General features: G+C 33.4%; 4 protein-coding genes across 5 annotated transcripts in view; 2 read left to right on the top strand and 2 right to left on the bottom strand.

Annotated features, from left to right (window-relative positions):
- Window positions 1-16,841, top strand: part of LOC126866583 (cadherin-87A) — a 533,242-nt gene extending 516,401 nt beyond the window's left edge. For both annotated transcript variants that reach the window (XM_050620360.1, XM_050620361.1), the window contains 23 exons: window positions 4,249-4,441; window positions 6,617-6,927; window positions 8,783-8,941; window positions 9,036-9,223; window positions 9,303-9,465; window positions 9,872-10,316; window positions 10,394-10,585; window positions 10,940-11,193; window positions 11,285-11,417; window positions 11,659-11,874; window positions 11,944-12,243; window positions 12,319-12,563; window positions 12,639-12,932; window positions 13,011-13,208; window positions 13,290-13,512; window positions 13,599-14,143; window positions 14,215-14,390; window positions 14,470-14,605; window positions 14,675-14,799; window positions 14,877-14,978; window positions 15,048-15,261; window positions 15,356-15,462; window positions 15,727-16,841. In XM_050620360.1, the coding sequence (XP_050476317.1) occupies window positions 4,249-4,441; window positions 6,617-6,927; window positions 8,783-8,941; window positions 9,036-9,223; window positions 9,303-9,465; window positions 9,872-10,316; window positions 10,394-10,585; window positions 10,940-11,193; window positions 11,285-11,417; window positions 11,659-11,874; window positions 11,944-12,243; window positions 12,319-12,563; window positions 12,639-12,932; window positions 13,011-13,208; window positions 13,290-13,512; window positions 13,599-14,143; window positions 14,215-14,390; window positions 14,470-14,605; window positions 14,675-14,799; window positions 14,877-14,978; window positions 15,048-15,261; window positions 15,356-15,462; window positions 15,727-15,760 (4,953 nt within the window). In that variant the 3' untranslated portion in view covers window positions 15,761-16,841. The remainder of the gene's footprint in view (window positions 1-4,248; window positions 4,442-6,616; window positions 6,928-8,782; window positions 8,942-9,035; window positions 9,224-9,302; window positions 9,466-9,871; window positions 10,317-10,393; window positions 10,586-10,939; window positions 11,194-11,284; window positions 11,418-11,658; window positions 11,875-11,943; window positions 12,244-12,318; window positions 12,564-12,638; window positions 12,933-13,010; window positions 13,209-13,289; window positions 13,513-13,598; window positions 14,144-14,214; window positions 14,391-14,469; window positions 14,606-14,674; window positions 14,800-14,876; window positions 14,979-15,047; window positions 15,262-15,355; window positions 15,463-15,726) is intronic.
- On the bottom strand, window positions 16,698-17,963 carry LOC126866595 (ribonuclease P protein subunit p21). The gene is made up of 4 exons (XM_050620411.1): window positions 17,594-17,963; window positions 17,420-17,481; window positions 17,257-17,348; window positions 16,698-17,142 (listed from the first exon to the last, which is right to left on the bottom strand). The coding sequence occupies exons 1-4, from the start codon at window positions 17,721-17,723 to the stop codon at window positions 16,845-16,847; spliced, it is 582 nt and encodes a 193-aa protein (XP_050476368.1). The 5' UTR covers window positions 17,724-17,963; the 3' UTR covers window positions 16,698-16,844.
- A 140-nt stretch (window positions 17,964-18,103) lies between these two features.
- On the bottom strand, window positions 18,104-19,426 carry LOC126866596 (uncharacterized). The gene is made up of 3 exons (XM_050620412.1): window positions 18,962-19,426; window positions 18,654-18,823; window positions 18,104-18,541 (listed from the first exon to the last, which is right to left on the bottom strand). Exons 1-3 carry the CDS (start codon window positions 19,136-19,138, stop codon window positions 18,322-18,324), a joined length of 567 nt encoding a protein of 188 aa, XP_050476369.1. The 5' UTR covers window positions 19,139-19,426; the 3' UTR covers window positions 18,104-18,321.
- Window positions 19,427-20,372: 946 nt separating this feature from the next.
- Window positions 20,373-23,867, top strand: LOC126866588 (ubiquitin carboxyl-terminal hydrolase 1). The gene is made up of 7 exons (XM_050620374.1): window positions 20,373-20,853; window positions 21,002-21,181; window positions 21,297-21,535; window positions 21,697-21,926; window positions 22,012-22,565; window positions 22,644-22,836; window positions 22,919-23,867. Exons 2-7 carry the CDS (start codon window positions 21,013-21,015, stop codon window positions 23,478-23,480), a joined length of 1,947 nt encoding a protein of 648 aa, XP_050476331.1. The 5' UTR covers window positions 20,373-20,853; window positions 21,002-21,012; the 3' UTR covers window positions 23,481-23,867.
- The last annotated feature ends 1,243 nt before the right edge of the window (window positions 23,868-25,110 follow it).

The raw sequence follows: 25,110 nt of genomic DNA, 5'->3' as shown, positions 1-25,110 counted from the left end.
AACTTACGATTAGCATAGGAGCACTTGACGGTTATCGAAATGTATTTTTCTCGGAAACAAAGCCTCAAACGGAAAAATGTTATTCTTCTTTTTCGACTTATTTCTGCATGTAGAATCACCACTCCACCGCTTATACTATGATTTCGAGGTTTTTGTTATATCATTGTTAATGTTATATTATTAGTTTGTAGGTAACAGTATGATTTATACAATATCGTTTGCACTCACACGAAATCGAATACAATACCCCGTCTCACGTATTCGTTACTCACTACTTCTACGACACAACACACAACGATCTTCACACGACAACGATAAATTCAACTCTGACTCTCTCGACTCTCGTTACAATGTTTTCCATGCTCACTTTTTCCTAAACATACCTTGGTAACGCTCAGAACGCTCTTTGACAACGTCAACATATCTTGACAACGCTAATAAACAATTATCCCTCACGCCACGTCCTTCCCTGATGTCACACTATCCCACAATATTGTGTCTGAATTCGACTTTAGTTTGATTATTTTTATCACAAAAAAAACAGCTAGTTTTTCCATGCAACCCGATAAATAAACCAAAAGATTCTCGTTTGTCAGAAAAATTGCCATTCTATATCTTCGACTTACGTTTACACGATAAACGTCCCAACTTTTCAGTATAGTCTGTATTTTAACTATCGCGTCACCAATGTAGACAGAACACCTGCAACGTTTCCGAGAACTTGGCTGTCATATCGTTCTTCGTCGTCTCTATCGCATTTGTCACGTGTTTCTGACACGTTGTCTTATGTGTTTCAAATTCAATAGCACGTCTTCCAATATACTCGTGTCGCGTGCTTCAGGTTTCTATCAATTCTTCTAAAACAAATTCGATATTAAAATCAGTTGCTACAATTTTATTTGCTAAAACAAATTGGATGAGACGATCTGCGATGTTCCGATGTAAGAAACGAATATTTCAAATCCATCCTTATCATCCACAAATTCGGAGCTTCGATGCTGCGAATACTTCCATTTCTTTCCATTTCATAGAAATACGATATGAAGATGTATAATATACAACTTAGATAACAGCAATAGCGATAGAAAGAATAGTAACACGTTAAATACCAGTTTTACAAGGTGTGGCTGTGGCGCCACGATGAATTTTTTATTATGCGATACATATAATGTTGAAATATTATCACCAACAGATATGTTACGGTGTATAATCATCGTTAACGATTTTATTTCACTGAGTTTACCGGTGACTCCCATGGCATTCAACGTGTTAATCGAATATATTGCGAATTGTCTCAATACCCTCTAATGCCAACCCAATATATCTAAAAAAAAAAAAAAACAGGATTTGGTAACGTAAATTTGCCGAAAAAAAAAGTTGCGGATGACTGGACTAACATTTTCTTCTTCTTTGATGGATTATGGTGAAAAATGTGACCCTACGGTTTTCTGCTTCCCTCGTGGTGTGTTCTTGCGGAACGCCTGCGAGTCATTCATCCACAAATAGCAGGCGAAAATGAGACCAGAGCGGATTATTGAATCTAAAATGCCCTTTGACGCGAGCAGGCGCGAACATGGAATTCAGTTTTCGCTCATTTCCGTGGCCAAAGCAGCAGGTGAATTTTTTGAAGTCGCGTAAAGTCACGGCGAAGAATCTCTAACGAACTGCGCGGCTACGGGCAGAAAGACAGCGTAACGTTATTAATGTTTAGCGAGGGTGAAAGGACGCGCTTAACAATTTTTAGAAGGCCGATTAAAATACTTCTTATTGCTTTTCCTTTGATCCTTCTTAAATTTCTATCGTTGTTCGTCCAAGTATAATCTGCTTTCTCTCTCACGTTTTACATTTATGAAATAAGTTTCACGTAAACAAAAAAGATTGGCCGGATGATTATCGTGCTCCCTGGAGGAGACGTGTTTCCGCTGGGCAAATAAATATGGAGAATTCATGAAGTCCTCTTGAAAACAGGTTAGCGAGCTGAGCTTGAAAATTGATTTTCATTACATAGTCTTGGAAATGACTTTGTGCCGCTCTAGAGACCAAGTTTGTTCATGTCTGAGAGTGCAATTATACGTAAATATAGTTATACCGTTATAACTTAGATATAAACAAAGGTGCAGCATCTGTGAATTAATTAAAAAAAATTGTTCTTGAAGAGAGAGGATTCGTTTAGCCTTGTTGAATAAAAATGTCCATATTAACACGAAAGAATAATACTTCGCTTTAATTTCTACAAAAGTACAAATATGTGCAGTGCATAAGATAGTTCGTGAAGCTATAAATAGCAGAATGAAGAGAGATTTATCCATATACTTTCAAACAAAAAGTATTAGATTTGAAGAATTATATAATGTAATAATAATAAATAACAATAGATAATGCAGTAAAATAATTCAAGCTATTATTATTAAATTATAATTATATCATTGTAAATCAGAAATATATAGTTATGAATTATAATATTATTAATTATAGTAAAATAATTCGAGCATTTTCGATCCTTTGAATTTGATGTTTTCAATTTTTAACCCCTCAACCTACAACTACGGGCATAGCCCGTAGTACGATGATCGGGTCGAACGTAAATATTACGAGCATAGCCCGTAGTAGATGATCGGGCCAAACGTAAATATTACGGGCATTCTCGAACGTAAATCGTAAGTTAATAAGGGGTTAAATAACATTTAATTTCAACATTTTTCAATAACTATTCTTATATACAATAAATATATTGAAATAGAAGTACGCATAATGTGTTCAATTTAAGAAATTTTCGACAAAAATACAAATCTAAAGAACACAGGGTAACATTGATGTGATATGAAAAGAAATCTAATCGAACATTTCTCTGCGCTATTGTATTCTCTCTATGAAGAATGATACTTTCTACCTTATTACGTTTTCTTTTCCTGTATCCTTTGTCATTTGTTAATCATTTCCAGTAGCAGATATATCGTTATAAGCCTTATTTATGTTATAGTACATCGTATTACGTGAACTTGAAAGTTCCATATTTCCGAAAAAAACTTATAAAACTAACTGAGCGCACACTTCATTTCCAAAAACTATGGTAGAACGAAGAAAGTGATACTATTGGGTTGGCAACTAAGTGATTGCGGATTTTGTCAATACCACTTTATGACAAAAACCGCAATCACTTAGTTGCCAACCCAATATAACTGACTCGGCATAGAACACGACGATTATTAATTCTTCGTCAACGTAATAAAAGTTCCGTAACGTGATAAAACTAACTAAACGTGAGCGCACACTTCATTTCCAAAAACTATGGTAGAACGAAGAAAGTGATACTATTGGGTTGGCAACTAAGTGATTGCGGATTTTGTCATAAGATGGTATTAACCCAACCCAATATAACTAACTCGACATAGAACACGACGATTATTAATTCTTCGTCAACGTAATAAAAGTAACGTAACGTGATAAAACTAACTAAACGTGAGTGCACACGTCATTTCCAAAAACTATGGTAGAACGAAGAAAGTGATACTATTGGGTTGCAACTAAGTGATTGCGGATTTTGTCAATACCACTTTATGACAATATAACTGACTCGACATAGTACACGACGATTATTAATTCTTCGTCAACGTAATAAAAGTAACGTAACGTGATAAAACTAACTAAACGTGAGTGCACACGTCATTTCCAAAAACTATGGTAGAACGAAGAAAGTGATACTATTGGGTTGGCAACTAAGTGATTGCGGATTTTGTCAATACCACTTTATGACAATATAACTGACTCGACATAGAACACGACGATTATTAATTCTTCGTCAACATAATAAAAGTAACGTAACGTGATAAAACTAACTAAACGCGAATGCACGCGTCATTTCCAAAAACTATGGTAGAACAAAAAAAGTGATACTATTGGATTAGCAACTAAGTGACTGCGGATTTTATCAATACCACTTTATGACAAAAACCGCAATCACTTAGTTGCCAACCCAATATAACTGACTCGACATAGAACACGACAATTATTAATTCTTCGTCAACGTGAAAGCTTGAAAGCTTTGAAAGCTTCCACGAGAGATATAATATTCCCGATCTATAATAGACGGGTCTATAATAGATGGCGAGATTTAGCTGACAGAAATACATAGTGAGGATTGAAATAGTTGACAGAAGGACAGATTGCGGCGTTCGCCTTAAAACAGCGAGCAAGGTAACCCGAGATCGCACAACGAGTGACTTTTACATAGATGAATTTTCCTCGCAGGATGGACTGAACAATGAGACTACTGGCGTTGAAATCAAGGTAGCGGACATTCAGAACAGTCCACCGGAATTTGTGAACTCGCTAACGGGTGTAGTGCGCGAGGATGATCCCATCGGAACCTTAGTTATGACCGTTAAGGCGAGAGACGGCGACAGGGGAATGCCAAGGAAAATGATCTACGAATTGGTCACCAGTGAGTTCATGCCATATTTTTCCCCCTTTTATCATTTAAACGTCGCTACGCCAGACTACGTCGATCTATTGGGTTGGCATCTAAGTGATTGCGGATTTTGTCATTAAGTGGTAATGATATAATCCGCGATCACTTAGTTGCCAACCCAATATTAATTATTGGGTCGTCCGAAAAATGTCTTTCGTCTTATAAGAAAATAATGGATGCACAACATTATCCGTTTTATATTGTTTTAGCGAATTACGTATGATCCATTTTGTTCTATCAAAATAAAGATCACGACGTTCGACAGATTAAAACGTAAAAGACGTATCTGTTAAAGAAGGACACTTTTCGGACAACCTAATACCACGTTGTTGGTAATTGTTGATAATTTGTCAATTAAATTATCGCGTACGAAAGTTTCATAGTTTCGAGGCAGAACATTCTTATTATATCGTATCACGCTTGATAGAAATGTTAATTTTGTCTCTTTAAATGGAATATATTTTTTATATATTCGATTCGATAATTACATATTTTTAGCAATATATTTCAGTAATTATATTCAGTATAATATTCTACACATGATAATTAAGTTACTATGTTTACACGTTCCGAGATTAAACATTTCTTTCTGTTACGATCGTAGCATTAGGTCGTCGGAAAAGTTTCTTTCGTTTTATAAGGAAATAATGGATGCACAACATTTTCCGTTTTATATTATATTATCCAATTACGTATGGTCCATTTTGTTCTATCAAAATAAAGATCACAACGTTCGACAGATTAGGTTTCATGTTTGTATAAAGATGCATCGTTGTAAAAGACGTGTCTGTAAAAGAAAGACACTTTTCGGACAACCTAATATTTTTAAGCGTATGATAAATTGAAGAATCACAGTAGCGTAAGTGAAAATTTTGAGAATTTGAATTCAGCCACGTACTCAGCTTCTAAAAATATCGTCCTTTTAGCTTTACAATTAATTCAGTTGTAAGCTTATTCTCTGCCGCGATAACTTGAAAAAGTGCAGTAAATTTCGTACGTTTAACCCCTTGACCTACAACAACGAGTGAGACTCGCGGTAAAAAATTTGGGTGAAAAACAATAAGCACGAGCTTGACTCGTGGTACTTCGTTCGGACCAAACGTAAACAACACGAGTCAGATTAGTGGTTCAGTTGTTCTCGATATTTTCTTACTTTAGTTGCGTGTAACTCTTCGTTACGTTCACACGTTTAGATTATAATTGCCTAAAAGAATTAAACAACCCTTATAGCTGTCGTGTCAGTAAAAAGAAAATCTAATATCGACGATAGTAGTGAGAAATGTGTTATTATTGCGGACAGTGATTCGGTAGATCCTTCTGATAACGATAGTGATGATAGCGATATTGTGTTTCCTATTGTGTTTCATCGTTTCGAGAAATATCACACAGTTGAAGATTACTAATTTTCTACGAGTTTTCTCAAAACATTATTAATTTAAGCTAAGTATTAATTTACAAATTGTTACTGATACATTATCCACTTTCAAATAATAAATCATATTTCTTCACTAATGAATCGATCATAATTACTTGCAGGGCATCTTAAAAGTATTAGTTGTGTCCAAACAATGTGTGTTATTATTTCACAATTCCTTTCTTTGCGACGAAATAGACATGTCATAAGACGCATACATTTTCAACAAGTTCGAGCACACGGCTAAGCAGCTAAATGGCTCGACGCGTGACCTTGTTTATTGTGACACGAGCAATCGGCAATTGGACTATGTCAATTCATTAATTACTACATAAGATTGAATGGTCGAGTGCTAGAACGCTTACACTGCGTTACAAACTCAATTACATTGTTGACATGTTCTTCGATTAAATTATTGTATACAAGGGTTTATTATTGTTTATAGTTATTATTGTGTACGATAGTTTTGAAGGAGAATATTCTTACAAAATGTAAGAAACGAGCTGACTCATGCTACTACGATTCTCGCTCTTCCATGTGTTAAACAATAAACGGTAACAAACGAACGTAATTTTAATCTCAACGTTTCCAATGTTTCGAATTTTTCTCTTTTTTACTTACACTCGCCGGATTTCTCCCAAGTGCGAGTCGTGGAATAATCGAAATGACGCTAAAGGTATTCAAAAAAATTCAAGTATTTCTGCTAAATAAATTTCTTGTATTCTTTTATGCAGATCCATTCGACTATTTTCTACTGGACGACGAAACAGGCGAACTGAGAACCGCAAAGCCACTGAACAGGGAAGCGTTGAAGGATTCAACTGGCGTACTGACACTGGAGGTAAGGGCGCGTGAATTGATCGACGGTATGCCAGGTAATGACAATCTGACAGTGTCAACGGCCGAAGCAACGATAACCATCAAGGATGTGAACGACGAGCCGCCTACTTTTAATCGTCGCGAGTACAACATCGAGATTCCGGAGAACGTACCGAATGGCACGCCACTGCCACATTTGGACATGACTGTCAAGGATCCTGACGTCGTGAGTATCATACATTAGAACAACATCGTGAGTTACTTAAATGCAGTCATTATCGATCAACTTCTGAAATTAGGAAATAGAGAAAAGAAGAAACGAACGTTACTTTCTTTTTATTTACCTTGGAATTTGGCATTTCTTCTGCTCTTTTCTCTCAGGAAAAATAAACTTACGCAATTAAATAGAATTTGTTTTCTTAACAATTTGACTGCCACGCCGAAATCACATGCTTCACTGAGGACGCCACGGGAGTATTTTTATTACTCAAAGCACATAATGGCAAAATAATAATAAATTGATAATGTAAGACAACATTCTTCCCCAATGGACTGTTTATCTTAGTGGTGGTCACGGGTGACCATCGTGTCATCTTGGTAACAGTTGATAGCGACATATCGTAACAAGCCTTCGTTTATGTCAACAAACCATTCAAACGCCCAAACAAGCAAAACATCCAGAATATATTGTTGAAACGTGTAGATGATATTAGTAAACAGTATTATGATTATTTTTATGATTTCGACGAAACATTCGGCTGAAATGGTAGAGATCCGCAAAAAAAATTATGTTTGTGATAAACCAATGGTAGTGGTAGATTACAACAGAGGAAAATGTGCTGTAGATTTATCAGATCAAATGGTAGCATATTCTACACCACATAGAAGGATCTTCAAGTGATATATAAAATTAGCTTTAGAGTTATTGTTGAATACATCAATTTCAAACGCGATGATACTCTATAAACAAGGAATAAAAACAAAAATCAAGGTACCAGATTTTAGAATGGCACTCGCAATGCACCTTACACAGTGCCATTCACCAGAGCCGTCAAATATACTTATTCGACAAAGATTGCGACACGAAATGCAGAAGAAAGAAGGGCAAGCGTGTTTGGCACGAAAATTTTGCAGAGGGTGCTATAAAAAAACGTTAAACAGTTAGGATCAAAAATTGCTAAGAATCGGACTAAAAAGGTGACCACTTATTGTCCAGGTTGTATCGATGAGCCACATTTATGTTTAAAGTGTTTTAACACAGTGCACCGTTAGATGCAAGATTTGTTCTCATTTTTTTTTTATTGATGTTCTAATAAAAATGTTTAATTGTTCAATGGGGCACTTTTTATTTCAAAGTATCTTCTATTTGTCGGTTATATTGAAAATGCCCTAACTGTCAATTTTCATTCAATTTTTACAATAGTAAAAAGTTCAAGCGCTATAGTCATCAATGGTTGGTCGTATATGACCAACGTGGCAGTCAAAGTGTTAATTAATTAAGAACCGAACATTAGTCATATATGCGAGTAACGAACAACGCATTTCAGGGTTAAAATAAATACTTCGCGAATTGAACAATTCTGATTTTTTTATTCGAGTTAGATCGGAGTTGGGCTGCTGTGTTCTACGTAGCAATGAGAATACTGTAGTATAGAGTTTGAGTGCAATCGCCCTTTCTAAATAGTTACTAACTATAACTGGATTATAACTGGAAGATAATGTCAGAACGTCACCTCTTCTGCAGAGGAAAACGAAAAATAAGCGCCAATAAACATCAGTTAATGGTTTCTTGCTTTTTGTCTATTTAAATGGCGTGTATTTAAATAAATGGAGCATTGAGTTTTCTTTAGAACCAAGGGCTGGCACATGCAAGCTCTTCTTCTACGGATGCACCTTTTTCTTTCATGAATCTCGACTACATTATTGCGTAAGTTTTCTTTTCCTGCTGAAAAGTTTGCTCTTGGCACGTACAATGTTTTCTACGACCGCTCTGCAATTCCATAAAGAAGTATTTCCTTTTAATTTGAACTTGCACAGTAGCAACGTTACGTTACAAGCGTTATAAAATTAAATCTTTACAGGGCCTGAACTCGGTATTTTCCCTACGCCTGGACGACATCACTGATGGTGCTTTCACCATCGAGCCGACTATGGCGACTGGAAGCACATCTGTGAACATCCGCGTGGCAAATGGCTCGCTAGATTATGAAAATCCTAATCAGCGTAAATTCATCATTCTGGTAATCCGGCCGCTTCTATGCTAGCGAATCCTATTATTCTTGTCTGTCAGTTAACACGATTCGAAAGTGAAATCATGCCATTGTAAATGTTCAGGTCGTTGCGGAAGAGGTTCACACGAATCCGAAACTTTCCTCCACCGCAACCGTAACTGTCTCTATCACGGACGCGAACGATAATTCGCCTACTTTCAGCAACCCTACTTACACAGCCGTGGTGCTGGAAACCGCGCCTCCAGGCACAACGGTTATAACGATCACTGCTAAAGATCGCGATAGCGGACGGTGAGAAAAATCGTAATTCTTCTTAGAATTATTTCTTCATTCGACGCAACAGAAATTTGATAAACAAATTATGCTCTAGATTCGGTACAGCTGGAATAGCTTATCAGTTGCTCGGTCAAGGCGCGCAGCATTTCTCTGTCGATCGGAAAACTGGAGTTATCACGGTGGCTCAGTGTCCAACTCCTGGAGTATCGCCCTGTTTAGACTACGAAGAACAAACAGAGTATTTTCTAACGTACAAGGTACGCTGTGTCAAAATTATTATATCCACTTGCCATTATACGTTTCACCATTATACCACAGCCAGAAACGTGTGCTCATTTTATTACTATCGTTTAATTTGACAAACATAAGGAGCCATATACTGAATATCTGTTTATATAGAAGCAAATAACAATATGTTCAGATTGACTGAGTCAATATTGTGAGATTAAATATATACGTTTGTCTATTCTATCAAATATTGACCAATCTTAACTGCAGACTCCTCGTCTTTAAACATTTTGCTAGTAGCGTATAGAACTTGCTCGTGATTTAACACTAGAAACCTCTATTTGCGGAAGATTCGTGATAACTTGCTTTTGTATAGATATAGATAAACTGTAATATGTAATTATTTCGTCGGCTTTCACCTTCGCTGTTTTTTAGGCCACCGATAACGATGGGCAAGGACAGACGACCAGCGTTTCGTTGCGCATCAGTTTATCGGATGCCAATGACAGTCCACCACGATTTTTGCAAGACAAGTATCGTGCGGTTATAGACGAAGGAGCAGAGAAATTCGAGCCCGACTTGAAAGTGCAAGCCCGAGATAAGGACAAAACGTCGAAGATCACGTATGCGATCGTGGGCGGCGATGAGTTAGGACTCTTCGCCATAGATCCAGACACTGGTGAAATTACGATAAGAAATAAAGGGCCAGTGGATTTAACGAATTCAACACACGATTGGATTGCGCTCGTTATACAAGCGAACGACGGGATCTATGTCGATTCCGCCACCGTTAACATTACTATTCGCGATGTCAATAACAACGCACCCGTCTTTACGCAAGAACTTTACACTGCCAGCATACCCGAAATATCGCCGATTGGTATGTTAGCCTTCAACGATGGTTTACAAGAGGCTATTATCGTATGCGATTGGATCTTCTAATTTCATACATTTCAGGGACCGTCGTGGAGGAAGTTACAGCGACCGATGCTGACACGGGAATAAATGCAGAACTCGTTTACAGAATACAGAAGGGAGCTTTCGATGACTTTACTATGAATGAAACAACAGGCGTTGTAACAGTGTTTAGGAAGTTGGATTACGACAATAAAAATACATACCATGTAGAAGTAATAGCATTTGATAAAGGTACATGAAAATGGGTTTATTTAGATAAAAACTGTCATCTGTTTTATTTTCTTTAGTTTATACATTCTACTTATAACTAGACCACAGATTCTTATGCATATCTGGAAATTTTAAAACGAAATGAATGAGTAAAATACACGTAATACGTAAAAATGTACGTATAAAATATTCAATTGCGATATTTGTTGTAATATTTGGCGGATGAAACAAATCTCTACCAAGCTCCTGCTAGTTGTCTGTTTAATTATCTTCATAAAAATATGAATTTGCATAAATATCCGCGAGTCTAACGTTTATTATACGACCGCGTCATAACGTTTAGTATACGTTTCATCGTGATCTTTTTCTGATTAGGAACGCCTAGCTTAACCGGAACAACGACGTTGATGATAAACGTTGAAAATAGCAACGATAAAGCGCCCTATTTCACGCCAGAAACTCAAAGAGCCGAAGTTACGGAAGACACGCCCATTGGCACCGTCTTCACGACGTTAAAAGCTACAGATCCAGACAGTGCCAACTTGGAAGCATTGAACTTCGCCATTTCAGAGCCAATTACGGCGATCGATAGAAATGGTCAACAGGTCAACGACAGTAAATCGTTCAAGGTATAATCTGATGCTTTGTCTGACAATCATATAAAATGATCATACAAAATTAGTTGCAAAACTACTTGTGTATTAATCGGTATATCCGCAGGACTTTTTCGCTGTTGATCGGGCAACCGGTCAAGTTTCCGTCGTTAGACCATTGGACCGTGATATCGCAGCTACTGTGAGCATCACTGTCGTTGTCAGTGATACAACGGCACCCACATTACAACAAGGCAGAGGTATTACATCTTTAAGAAATATAGTATCGTAAAGTTCATAGGATAGTACTGTCCGGATATGTAGCCACGAGTTACAACAAATGATAATTTACTACTGCTATTGGGTTATCGAAACAAGAAAAATATAACTTTCTATGTTTTTTGTTTTATTATTGCAAGATGTTCTAGTCGCGTTGAGATTCTTACGGTCAAAATGATACTTGTCTGTAGTTATTTAATGGATCTTCTTGTTTGTAATTAGGCACCTTAGTAGTCACGATCATTGACGTGAATCACATGGCACCGGAATTCTTGAAACCATGGACGAGAGAAAATCCACGATATTTGATAGAAATGCAAGAAGAACAGCCAACTGGTGCTGTTGTGGGAGCATTTACAGCGGTAGACGCAGATAGTAATATAGCAGGATACGGAATTATACCACCAAGTCCCTATTTCAATATAGACAACGTCACAGGTTCGTTATAATCGCGTTACAACTAAGTGGAAAATATGGAAAGTACAATAAACGTTACGCATATTGCAGGAATTGTACGAACCAGCCAAGTTATTGATTACGAAGAAACGAAGCAACTGGAGTTCACAGTGGTTGCGTATGATTCTGGAGTACCGCAGCTATCCACAACAGCCAAAGTAATTGTCACTGTAATAAATGTTAATGATCAAGATCCTAAATTCGAGAAGGAATTGTATAATGCGTCTGTGAAAGAAAACTCGCCACCAGGCACACATGTTACTACCGTGAAAGCGACAGATGGAGATGAAGGTCCGTTTGGAGAAATTAGTTATAGTCTTATAGGTGATCACGCTGCTGACTTTAATATCGGTAAGTGTAATCTTTTTATTCAAAATTAATCGAACCAATATTTTATGGACAAACATCTATTTATATAAATTACAGGCCACGAAACGGGAGAAATTACTGTTGGTGGTGCAACCGTTCTCGATAGAGAAATGACGCCAAATATCACCATAACAGTAATGGCCAGCGATGGTGCTCATATAAATTCACGTCGAAGTACCACCGTTCCAGTACTTGTAAAACTTATCGACGTTAATGACAATCGACCAATATTTACACAACATAGTTATAGAGCTTCGGTTGCTGAAAATCTGCCAGTAAATCCACCTGCACCTATTTTACAAGTAATTATACTTCATCTGTTTGAACTTACAGAATGATAAAGCTAAAAAACTGACATATTATATATTCATTGTAAGGTCATAGCTATGGACCATGATGAAGGGATCAACGGAGAAGTTTGGTATACCATAATTCATGGGAATGAAAACGAGTCATTTTCTTTAAATCGTGAAACGGGCATTCTATACCCCGGAGCAGCACTGCTTGGAAGAGCTGGCTCATACAGAATTGAAGTGGAGGCAAGAGATGGTGCGGGTAGTGGACCACATTCAGACAACTGTACCGTTGATATACGAGTAACATCAGTAAATCAACACAAACCTCAATTTGTTCTACCCGAATTAACGAACGCTACTGTTGAAGTACCCGAAGTTAGTATAAAAATAGATTATCGATAAGGTATTCGTCATTTAGAAGATTACACGAGTGTAATAACGAACATTTTTTAGAATACTGGTGTACTAAATTACTTAATATTGACGGTAAAAGCAATCGATAGAGATCCTGGAGAAAACGGACGCGTAAGTTATCACTTAAAGGTTGGGAATCGAAATACTCAAGAAACAGAAGAATTTTCAATAGATCAAGAGACAGGTGAACTAAGATCGAAGATTATTCTTGATCGAGAAGTAAAAAGCAAATTTGAGGTAAATTTCATTCACGTATCTAAAAGCTTTTTACAACAATTGACTTCAAAAATAATAACGTTAACTTTAATATTATTTCAGCTTGTTCTGGTAGCTGCCGATCACGGTACTCCTACGGCATATGAAACATTACGACTGCTTACTGTACAATTAGTTGATACGAACGACAACACGCCACAATTTTACGATGAATATCATTTTTATATATCAGAAAATCGCCCGAAAGATTACTTTGTGGGAAAAGTAACTGCGGAAGATAAAGACGAAGGCAGACACGCGAAGGTTTATTATTACATAGAGGCTGGTAAGTAATGTTCTACCAAGCAATTTGTAAAATTATACTATTACTAAATAAGGGTACACATTTATGTAAATGGAAATATTTTTCAGGAAATGAAAATTATGCGTTTTACATGGACAAATCTGATGGTAGCATATACGCAAATAAATCATTCGATCGTGAATCTCGGGACAAATATGTCTTATCGATACTGGCTTCCAATGATCCTGATATCTATATAAGCCCCGTAGATGCAGGACGTCCACTAATGCACAATACAGACCATGGACACGTAAATGTTACCATAACTATTTTAGACGAAAATGATAACTTACCGATATTCGAACGTAACGACTACTATGCGGGTGTTAATTCAATGGCAAATGTGAATGATTTTGTAACAAAAGTAACAGCGTCAGACTTAGATGTTGGAGATAACGGTACGCTACATTACTACGTTGCCAATGCAAACCTCTACAAATATGGATCAGAGAAACCTAGTGGTTCTATAGTTCCAAGTCCTTTCAATGTAACACAAGATGGTAAACTTGTCACAAGTGGTTATATGGCTGAGTATAACCAGGACAGATTCATTGTTGAAGTTGTAGCAAAAGAAACTGCTATTCCAGAGAGATATGCTATGACTAGAGTTCATGTAAGTTATTTTATACGTGAGTATTTGTACATTTTTAATTTCTTAATTACTTATCTTTTATGTTGACAAAGGTCTGGGTATTCGAAGCTTCACAATTAATTAGAGTCATTCTGTCAAAATCTCCCGAAGAAGTGAATCGTGAACGTGATGAAATTGTGTCAGAATTATCAAATGCAACTCAAAGCAGAGTTGTTGTTGATGAAATTCGATACCATGTAGATGCATCAGGTCATATTCGTAGAGAATGGTAAGAAAAGAACATTTGAAACTTTCTCTAAATTAATTTGTACTTTTTTAAGAACGTAACATTTGAATGCAACTTATAGGTGTGACATGTATTTACACGTGGTAGAACCAAAAACCCAAACTATTGCTCCCATTCCACAAGTACTTAAAGTTATTGATGCAAAATATGACTTCTTGAAAGATTATTATGCTGGTTTTGCTATTGAAAATGTTGTGGTAAATATTTCTTACATTTCAAACCATAAATAAGATATTAACATTGTGTTAACTAATATAATTTTTCAGCCTGCTTATGCAGGAGTACAAGAAGAACCATTTGATCCTGCGTTAGCGGCTTTAATAGCCTTACTTGTAGTTTTATTAGTTGGTGCAGTTACTGTAACAGTAGTTTGTTGTTGTTTACGACACTGGTAAATGCTAAACAAATATACATTTTCTTATTTTAATATGAAAAAGATCAAATGTATTATATTACATAATATTTTAGGGTAATCACTGTGCCAAATGATATAAGGAAGAAGGATGGTTTAATAAAGAAACAAATTATTGACGAGTTAAATACTACAGAAAATCCTTTGTGGATCGAGCAGTGAGTAAAGATATACCTTCTGTTAAAGATACATTCATATAACATATTTATATAATGATAATTTTTTAGAAAACTCAAATTATATGAGGAACAAGAATTAACAATGCAAGTATTTAGTGAACCTGAAGGTGGCTTAGGTACAGAGAGACGAGGAAGTGGTGTAAGTGTTGGGATGGGTGATACATCTCAAGATAACACTTATGCTACTATTCAGCGACCACTGCCTACGAACAGGCACCGTCCAACAACACCAGATTATACAACGCTTCCAGGAAACCATAATGTATATCAAAAAAGCCATTATATTCTTTAACATTAGATAAACTATTATATATTCAAGAAGAAAAAATGTAATTATATTATACATTTTATTTTAGCTTTACGAATCAGCCATGGGTTTTCAAGGATCAACATTTCAGCCATCCTCGAATGTAATGCCTCAATTTACACTTGATCGTGATGGTCAACCCCAGTTTGTTTCAGGGCTAGTATAAATTAAGTTTTACGCCAATCCCTTTTTTAATCAGTAATATAACTTTATCACCATACGTCGTACCTCTCTAACCACGGCTCTAACTGTTGCACGCGCCTTTCCGAAATTATACTCGCATGCACACACCTTTTCGACAATAATCGGATAATATCGTTAGGTTTGTCTGCGAGTAGACGCGTGTACAAGGAGAGCACAAAAATTATCCCGAATTACACAGGAAAATCTACTCTGACTGTGCACCTTTTGCTATTTCAGTTCGAACTCTTCAGCAGTGAAGAATTCAAGATGAAGAGTAACGACGAACAACAGTCAATATTACTGGAATAAATATTTCCCTGTAGCTGGTGTGTGCATGTATATATGTGTGCGTTGCCAACCTATGGTCCTAACTAACTAATTGTTAGGTTCACTGTTAGAAAAATCAAAATTGCTAGAAAATAGATACTGTGAAATAGTTTAATGACCGAAGCTTGGCACGACAGATATATGTATATAAATGAATGTGTAGACTCCGTCCAGCGCAGTTTTCTGATTAATTCCTCACTAGTTTAGTATTTATATAACTTATGTACGTTTTACACGTAAAAACAAAAGGAAGGAACGTACTTATAGTGTCATTATCTTCTATATGAACAAATGAGTCACTTAATGTCATATCATGGCGTTAATACAACAAAATGTTCTAAATGTTAAAAAAAGAACAAGCTCATAATGTTAAAAATATTTGTAATTAGGAAAACAATTCAGTCAAAATATCAACATATGTCATAAGTTCATGTACAACTATTAATTTGCAATATATGTTATATTTATTTAAGTTAGGGTTAAATGACTGATTTTTATCCGATTAATCTGTGATTTGATTACGCCCGCGTGTATACGTGACAGTTATCCTACATTTGAGATTTTGTATAACTCATTGGCGATGGGCGGATATAGTCATATCATAGCTAGTTAAATGGAGACGTTCGCATCAAATTTCAATGTTATGTAACAACATAATCATCTCGCGCTATCTGCGAAGACCACATCGCTTTTCATCGCCTAAACCGTCCTCAACGAAACATATGTGCATTGGGGTCTATGGAATTTATTGCGAACGGCTCTAATCGTACAGTATATCATATACTCGAAAAACAATAACTTAACTATGATCATGTTATGTCTATAAACATTTAATGTAAAACTAATATCAGTATCACAATATTACTAGATGGTTATGAATATTCCAGTTAGTAAAAGTATCTGTTTATTGATTATAAATTTATTGTAACATATTTTATGTATAAGTCATTGATAAAAAAAAATATTCGTATGTCAACATTCATCACATCTCACATCATGTGGAAATAAATATTCAAATCTGTGTACATTTAACTCTTTTCAGTATCCATATGTTTTTCTTTATCCAAATTCTTTTTTTTTATCTCAATATTAGACTTATTATCTAACGATTTTGGTGCATAATTGAAAACTTGAACTACCGAATTAGGTTGTTCAATCCATAATTTATATCCTCCTTTTGTAGGATACCTTTTAACACTTAAACATGTTAAACATGTCCATTTCACACTTTTTACCGGTTTTGACACTAATCGCACCCTTGCAGTTTCACCAGGTATAAGTGGTGATTGACAACATTTACAAATTGTCCTTTTAATATCCGATTCTCTTAAAAAGAAAAATTTTATACATATATAAATCTTACTTACATATTTTATAGAAACTTATTTACGATTATGACTAGATAGATATATTATGGTCATTTAAATTTTTTAAACTCACATTCTTAAAACTGATTTTTTTGCACAACCAACCATTATATTTCCATAATATGATGCTGCTACTCTATTTTTCAATGCCATTAGGTAACTTGCCTAAGAACAGTTTTTCATTAATATTTCCACTTTAATTTACAGTGTAAAAAGTTACTCAAGATTATTATTACCTGATACAAATAGTTCATCCTTTCAAAAATATCTTTACCTTGGCATAGTTTTGTATTTGTATCTAATAATTATAAAATAGAAAATAAATGTAATAGAAAAATATGTAAATATATGTAACACTTAATATTACAAATATATTTGAAAATATACAATATATTACATTTCATACTAACCCATACTTCTTATAAAAATTAAAGTTACGTATCTTAAAACTTTGTTCGTAAAGAAATACTTTGAAGCAGAAAATGGTTTAGTAAAATAGGTTATGTTGTATTGTTTACAGTTACTTATGACGTATACCATATAGATTGTCAAACATGTAATATATTATTAGACCTATACATCGTTACTAAACCAAAATTATATTTAAAAGTTTCAAATAAAACTTTCAAGTATTATAAAATTAGATCAAGTTATTCACACAACTACACTGTCCATTAAAGTAAGCTATAAGTGAATTATGATACTTTATTGCAAAGTTGATATATATATATATACACACAAATTGATGCAAATAAAAATTTGATCTTGTTTTATTTGTTTTATCTTTACTTTGTTTTTGTGTCGTAACATATGGCAACAAAGTTAGGATATTTAATATAAAATTTAGTATAGTTTTAATTATTGAATTACCTACAAAGTTAAAGTTCTAAAAAAAAATAGTGTCAATGAATATTTCAATGTATAGTTGTACTTATACATTTTATTATTATCTTATATTTGAGATACGTCATATAAAAACAATATTATCTTAAAATAATTCAAGTTTGACTTTAATGATTAACAATAATAATGTGAAACAAACAATATACAAATGTTTAGAAAGAGTTGGTACTTATAGGCTTTCTCTTTCTGGAATGCATACATAATCCTTGTGTATAGTCATCATTCCTTATCATTATCATAGTAATCCTTGTGAACTATGATCAAAAACTGATGTTGAAGTATTAGTTAAAGCTGTCATAAGCATATGTGACTTATAATTATCTTTACATGCTGATGATAATCCATTTTCTTTTACTTTACATTTCCAACTAAGATTAGGAGTAAATTCAACTTTTAAGTTTTCTGTTTCTTCAATTGAGTTTTGATCGGGGCTCCTTGTACTATGAGCATTTGATCTATATAATTTAAATAAGATATTGAAATAATAATTATGAATTGATTAGTGAATCTATGAAATTATTAAAAAATAATAATTTTTACTCAAAATATTACAAATTAAATACTTACTCTTCCAAGACATTATTTTCATCGTAACGATAACCATACTCTCCAAAAACAGTCTCCAAATTATCGCACTGCTCTTTTAAGCTTTCATATTGTGCCTTAGTTTCTTGGAGAAATTCTTCCATATGAATTGAATCTTCTTTCATTTCTGACAAAGTTTGTTCTATTCCATCCTGATATTTTTTAGTAAATAAAGAAAATATTATATAGTATCAGTAGCAATATAAATTTTTAAGAAACATTAAATAACAAAACATTAATTAAATGGTAGAAATAATTTAAAGAGATAAAATGATTTATATGATACAAACCTGTGTACTTTTTATAACATTCCACATAGCTTCGGTATAAAAATCTGATTCTGCAGTACATTCTGCAAAACGTCCGATTAGAACGTGTGGAAGTTTCCATGTTGTATTTAGTTTTTCAATACCGTCATCAATTTGTCGAGCTTGAACTCTCAGTTTTCCAAAATTATTTGACCGCATTGAGTAAAAATTGTATAAAATTTACCTGCTATTTCACAAGTTGATTATTTTGAATGACTGTATACACAGCTACGTAAGCGTTTTTAAAATATGTAACCGTATACACTTTTGCCAACATAAAATGTAAAATTCTCTGCGTAAGTAACTATCCCTTTTCATATTAATATTATATTGTTTTTACTTACTATATGTTATAATTAAACAGATAAATGCAAAGGTTGTTAAATTAAAATATATTTCTATTCAATAAATTTCGAAAAATTTATATTTGAACATGTTTTTCATAAAACACTGTTTTTAATGTTTTTAATAATATATTATATTAAATTGTACGTATGCTCGGAAGTAAAATTTATATAAAGTTTAATTGCATATTTCCATGCCATTAATAATAGCGCTTTTAATACTATTGGATTGAATGCCATCGATATTTTTTATTAATATACCATATATCACATAATACAATTATTAAGTATTAATTATTAACGAATTAAATATTGTAATTCAAAATCTATGACACTTATAAAAAAACCATTAAAATTTAATTTTCACAGGAAACCAACTATGGAAAGTTAATGAGACAATATTGAATTCTTATCCTTATAGGAAAATAAATTATATATGTTGGGAAGTAATAATACTACCACTATTACATAAAAGTTTAATACAATACTGTTGAATAAAATTTGAATAAAAATTATGGTTTATTGTTTTGATATACATATATATAACATATGTATATGAATGTATTCGGTTTGATAAATCTGTCGAATCTTTTATACCATTTTTTTTTACGTTAATTTATTACGTTCAAGATTCCTCAATTATTAAAATTACATAATAGCTACTTGAAATCTTTTCTAAGTAATATTTAAAAACTCGAGTTTTAAAAATTGTAAGAAAGGGATAAATTCTTTATACTGTACATTACAAAAAAATACTTCTTATTATAGATGTAACTGATAGTATTTGCTTATTTAATACATAGCAAATAAATAAAAAATGAAAAAGGAGGCATATTGCAATAAAATTTAGTTTCTGAAACAATTATATATGGATAAAAAATAATAAATAAAATTATACAAAAGAAATAAATTTAAACCGTGCGTGCTTAAAATTACACTAGTATTTAGTAATCATACTATAATAAAAAGATTTCGTTAAATAGGTACGTTAGATATATTAAAATCGTATAAAATTGAATAGTGAAATTGTCTGTGTTGTATACCTATAATAATCAATACTACTTTTTTATAATCATAATAAAAGGAAAAATATAATAATCAGTTACTAATATCGAAGTACATAACAACAAAGTATTTTTAAACTTATCCACATTTTAACTAGCGAGAGACTACTTTTGACCTACTGAATATGCACTTATGTCATAATCGCTCCAACGTCCATTTTCAGACGCAAACGCTCGTAACGGATTCTAGGGGAACATTAATGACGACAATGTGCATAGTATAGAAAAAGCTACATAAATGTGAAATTGTAACCGCACATGAACGCGGTTCATGAATATATGACATTAGGCACAACGCATAATGGCTACTGTAACATTGTAAAAAAGTGTTTCGCCTGACAGCAATAGAAATGTAGTTCGTGTAATTCAAAGAACATTTTGTGGTTTAATTATCAAACAGATTTTTTCGATTAACTAAGGTTAATAACAAACTCATTTGTTCCATGACTTCCTTACTAAATAATACGTAAGTACACAGGTTTTTATTTATACGATATAAATTAAAGTAATTAGTACAAAGTAAAATGGAATTTAAATGACCTCTGTAAAAGCAAATTTACAATTTAAATGCAATTTCTGTAAATGGACAACTATATAGTTGATTGTAATTTCAGGTTAACAAAAAATGACAGTATTAGAAACAGAAGAAGATGCGGATAAACGTTCAGTTCCCCCTAGGAAGAAACTTTGCTTATCCCTTTCTGGCCGTGCACGTACAATTTCTAACAACATTTCTCAGGCTCCTCAGATTTCAGAGAGGGAGAGCCTTTTAAACAGAGATACCTATATACATAGTACGTAAACTTCATTATTATATAAACTTTCATATCATATTGAATATTAATTATATATGATTATATCAATCAAATATGATTTAACATTTATTCATAATGTTCATTAATTATGAAGGTACAATCAAAATGTTGAATGGTTATCGCAATCAATTGAGCAATCACCAAGATGGAAGTTATGATGTATCGAATAGTGGTACAGAAGGATTAAGAATAGCTACTTTATGTAATTTAGGAAATACATGTTTTTTGAACAGTGTGATATATACGTTACGATTTGCACCATCCTTCCTACATAATTTGCATCATTTGGCCACCGATTTGTCTAATTTAAATGATAAACAACTTCAAACAAAAGTAAGTTGTATTTTATTTAAAACAATAGATTTTGTTCCAGCAGTACACGTCATTAGCGACTGAGATGTTGATGCTAATTCTTTAATTAAAAGAAAGAATGCTTTGTTATATTTTTATATAAAAATAAAATGGAAAAATATATTGTATATTTTTCATATTAGATAAAGTCATCATCTTTGGGAAGAACTGGTGTGTCACTTACATCAAGTGGCAGCAGGAGTTGGAGCAGTAAAGACCTATTAGCTTTGGCTGGACCTACTGGAGATAGTAACAAACATAGAATACAAATAGCTACTGAGAAGTTACATGAATTGTTCATGGCATTACGTGCATCTGAAGCAAGAGAAAACAGTGAACCGTATCAACCAGATGCATTTTTGCAAGCTCTTAGGTAAATATAATATTAATAATAGAATATTATAATTAAGAATTGAATATTACATTAAAAACAATAATGTATGTATATCTTTTTACAGAGATGTAAATCCTATCTTTGAAGGAAATCAACAGCAAGATGCTCATGAGCTTTTAGTGTGTTTACTAGATAACATCAGGGAAACATTCCAATTGTTAGTCAGGCATAGAGAAAGTCAGTTTGGACAAAATAACGATGGATTATCAGACTTCTCTACAGAACATTTAACAGATGTACAATCAGAAGGTAGTAATTCCAACAAAAGAAGCATTCGTAAATCTAGAAAAAAGAAAAAGATAACAACAAGGGGAAGTTCATCTTGTCTTGTACAATCGAATCTAAATGGTGTATCAGTATCTTCTAGACCATATGAGCATATGAAATATTATATGAAGTACTGTATGAAATACGAAAATGGCCATGCTGAATTTCCGGAAACTAATGGAGAGATAAGTAGTCATAGACTGGAAAGCAAAAAGTGTTTTATTTCTGAAGATTTTGAGGGAGTTAGCCTTTTGCGGACTACATGTCTAGAGTGTGAGCATGTTACAGAACGAAAGGAAACATTTTGCGATATATGTGTGCCTATTGATATAGACAGATCAAGTGAAAAAGGTAGGTGACATTAATGATCATCCAATATTAAGTAACGAGTAACGATCAGAAATATACTGTAGATATATTTATTTGCAGATAAAGAAGTAAGACCAATGGATAGTAGTGAAGTATACAAACGTGCTGTAGTTACTAGTGAACTTCTTTGGGGTAGAGATAAATATTGGTGCGCTCGTTGTCTTCGTTATAATGAAGCTCGCAGAGCTGTGTGTTTTCCATCTTTACCAAGGCTACTTATATTGCAGTTGAAAAGATTTTCTACTGCAGCAGGGTAAGATTCAGTTTTCTAACTTATTTATTGCAATGAAGAAACAAGATTTCCATATTTCATATGAAGATATATATTGCATTAGGTCAATGGAAAAAATTAATAATCATATGCCAACACCGTTAACGTTGCAATGTTTTTGCGAAGAATGCAACAATGATCAAACACGGGGAACTACAAGTGGCAGATCAGAGTCACGACATGTATATAAGTTATATTCTGTAATTATGCACCAGGGTGCGACAATGACAGCTGGTCATTATGTCGCTTATACTCGTTTACCTGATGAATCTGCATTCGCAGAATATTTTCAATGCGATCGAGGTAGTAAACGACAAACTTCTGGTCAGGGTAGTAGCAGCAGCACAAACACAAACTCGTCTTCATCAGACAAAACATCCGGTATATTAAAATACTTTAGAAGTAAACCAAGTGCTAGTGAATCTAAGGAACAATTAATTCGGTTTGGTTGTCGTAGTATGGATTGTTGTGGTATTCGACGTCATAAACACACTAGCACATGGCTGGAATGTGATGACGAAGCAGTACATGTAATCCCATTACGAGAGTTAGAAGATAAATTAGCGCCAAATCCACGAAATTCCGCCACTCCTTACCTCCTGTTCTATGTAAGATCTATGACGTAAATATTTTTTTTCTTTAAAAACGTAAAAAACATACGTATATCAAGTATTCAAACTAAGAGTGCAATGGGCCTTGTTCCTCCCTGTTAATGATTGCACTGTCACACACATTCCACATCTGTTTACTCTATACGTACTGTATCAGGTTTAGGTGAACGTGTATAATTTCGTAGAAAATAAATTATATATTAAAATCATGTTAAGCGTTAGAATTTGATAGTTAAATGATATGCAATAAATTCTCCACTCTACGCGATAATGGTACTCAAATCTTGCTATTAATACCACAAAGTGTCAATTTGTATTTAGATGATTAATGTTAACTGGGACGTGGGGCGTTTTATTTTTAAGTTGTTTCTGTAAAAATAAAAGTGTGTATTCTTGATTTAATTCCCTATTCTTTTCAGCTTTAGGTACTTTCCAATGTAAGTGGAAGTACAAAAATGATATTTACAATAATTAAATAAGCTTGTATCCTAGATACTATCATCATATATATTTTTATTAACCGTATTGTTTTTTTCATGTACTATCTACAACACATATTATCTTATTATATGTTTTATTTATGAGAATGGTAAAAGCAAAAAAGTATTTATGTTAGTAAATTAATAATATATTCCTTTTATATTTTTAAATTAAATTATAAATATATTTCTTTAAACGTATAATTTTTATACTTTTATTTCCTAAACAAAAAAAAGATAATTCCAGATTTTTTGCCGAAGACGTTTGCGTTTGAAATCGTTCTAATTTAAGTTCAATTATTATATACATAATCACTGTTAAATGTGCGAAAATCAATCACTATGACATATAGTTTGTAATAAATATGTATACGTCCAAGAAGTAATTTAAAGATGTCGGAGTTAAGCGATTGTTGTTAAACAATAACAGAATGAAATAGAGCAAAGAACAGTGAATTATTAATTGCGTAAAATGTCCTGTTTACGTTGAAATACATATTTGTAAAACGTCAGAATGTCAGTTTAATCATACGTGGCTATATACATATATCGATTGTTTCGATAGGGGTCAGTAGTGAATAGTCGTGTTTCACCTGCCAGCCTGACGTATTGTCGTTTCTTCTACTTTCGACTCGCGTTACAAATACATTTAACTTTCCGCCTTTTTTTTATATAAAAAGTTTTCCTACTTGGACATGGTTGCATCGTTGTTTCTTTAAAGAAAAGGTAAGTCAGTCGTATATAGAGTTGTATACAAATTTTAACGTTTTTAAATGAAATCAAATTTACGCGCTACGAATAAGCAGAATTTAAACGAAAGTAGAACATTCATGTATACGTTATAGTGTGAATATATATTTTTTATATTCGTGTTATATTCATTGTTAAATACGATAGATTGTAAAACATTAAAACTTGTAGGAAGACATTGTATTTGCGTAATATTGAAATCGGTAACGTTAATAAGTAATTACTATTTAAGCTAATTATTTGATTACCAAAACTGTCTGTTTCTTTTAATTAATTATTTATATAAATATTAGAATGCGAATATGAAAGTGTTGTAAGAAAAATCAACTTTTACTGTTATTATTACCGTTTTAATAATTTTATATTCTTTTATTAGTTATATACATAGTTATTATTTGAAATAATGTTTTTCTTTA

The sequence above is a fragment of the Bombus huntii genome, chromosome 6, assembly GCF_024542735.1.
Source record: "Bombus huntii isolate Logan2020A chromosome 6, iyBomHunt1.1, whole genome shotgun sequence".
In the NCBI taxonomy this organism is placed as follows: Eukaryota; Metazoa; Arthropoda; class Insecta; order Hymenoptera; family Apidae; genus Bombus; species Bombus huntii.
The sequence above is the reverse complement of the archived record's forward strand: the minus strand, read 5'-3'. Positions and strand labels throughout refer to the sequence as shown.

What these genes read in the sequence shown, in the direction of transcription:
- LOC126866595 (XM_050620411.1), bottom strand. Translation starts at nt 17,723, where the DNA reads ATGGTATACGTCATAAGTAACTGTAAACAATACAACATAACCTATTTT. An exon ending in GGATGAACTATTTGTATCAG is followed by an intron (nt 17,349 to 17,419) that starts GTAATAATAATC and finishes AACTGTTCTTAG; the next exon opens with GCAAGTTACCTAATGGCATT. An exon ending in AAAAAATCAGTTTTAAGAAT is followed by an intron (nt 17,143 to 17,256) that starts GTGAGTTTAAAA and finishes TTTCTTTTTAAG; the next exon opens with AGAATCGGATATTAAAAGGA.
- LOC126866596 (XM_050620412.1), bottom strand. Translation starts at nt 19,138, where the DNA reads ATGCGGTCAAATAATTTTGGAAAACTGAGAGTTCAAGCTCGACAAATT. An exon ending in ATGTTATAAAAAGTACACAG is followed by an intron (nt 18,824 to 18,961) that starts GTTTGTATCATA and finishes AAAAAATATCAG; the next exon opens with GATGGAATAGAACAAACTTT. An exon ending in GAAAATAATGTCTTGGAAGA is followed by an intron (nt 18,542 to 18,653) that starts GTAAGTATTTAA and finishes TAAATTATATAG; the next exon opens with ATCAAATGCTCATAGTACAA.
- LOC126866588 (XM_050620374.1), top strand. Translation starts at nt 21,013, where the DNA reads ATGACAGTATTAGAAACAGAAGAAGATGCGGATAAACGTTCAGTTCCC. An exon ending in ATAAACAACTTCAAACAAAA is followed by an intron (nt 21,536 to 21,696) that starts GTAAGTTGTATT and finishes TTTTCATATTAG; the next exon opens with ATAAAGTCATCATCTTTGGG. An exon ending in GCATTTTTGCAAGCTCTTAG is followed by an intron (nt 21,927 to 22,011) that starts GTAAATATAATA and finishes ATCTTTTTACAG; the next exon opens with AGATGTAAATCCTATCTTTG.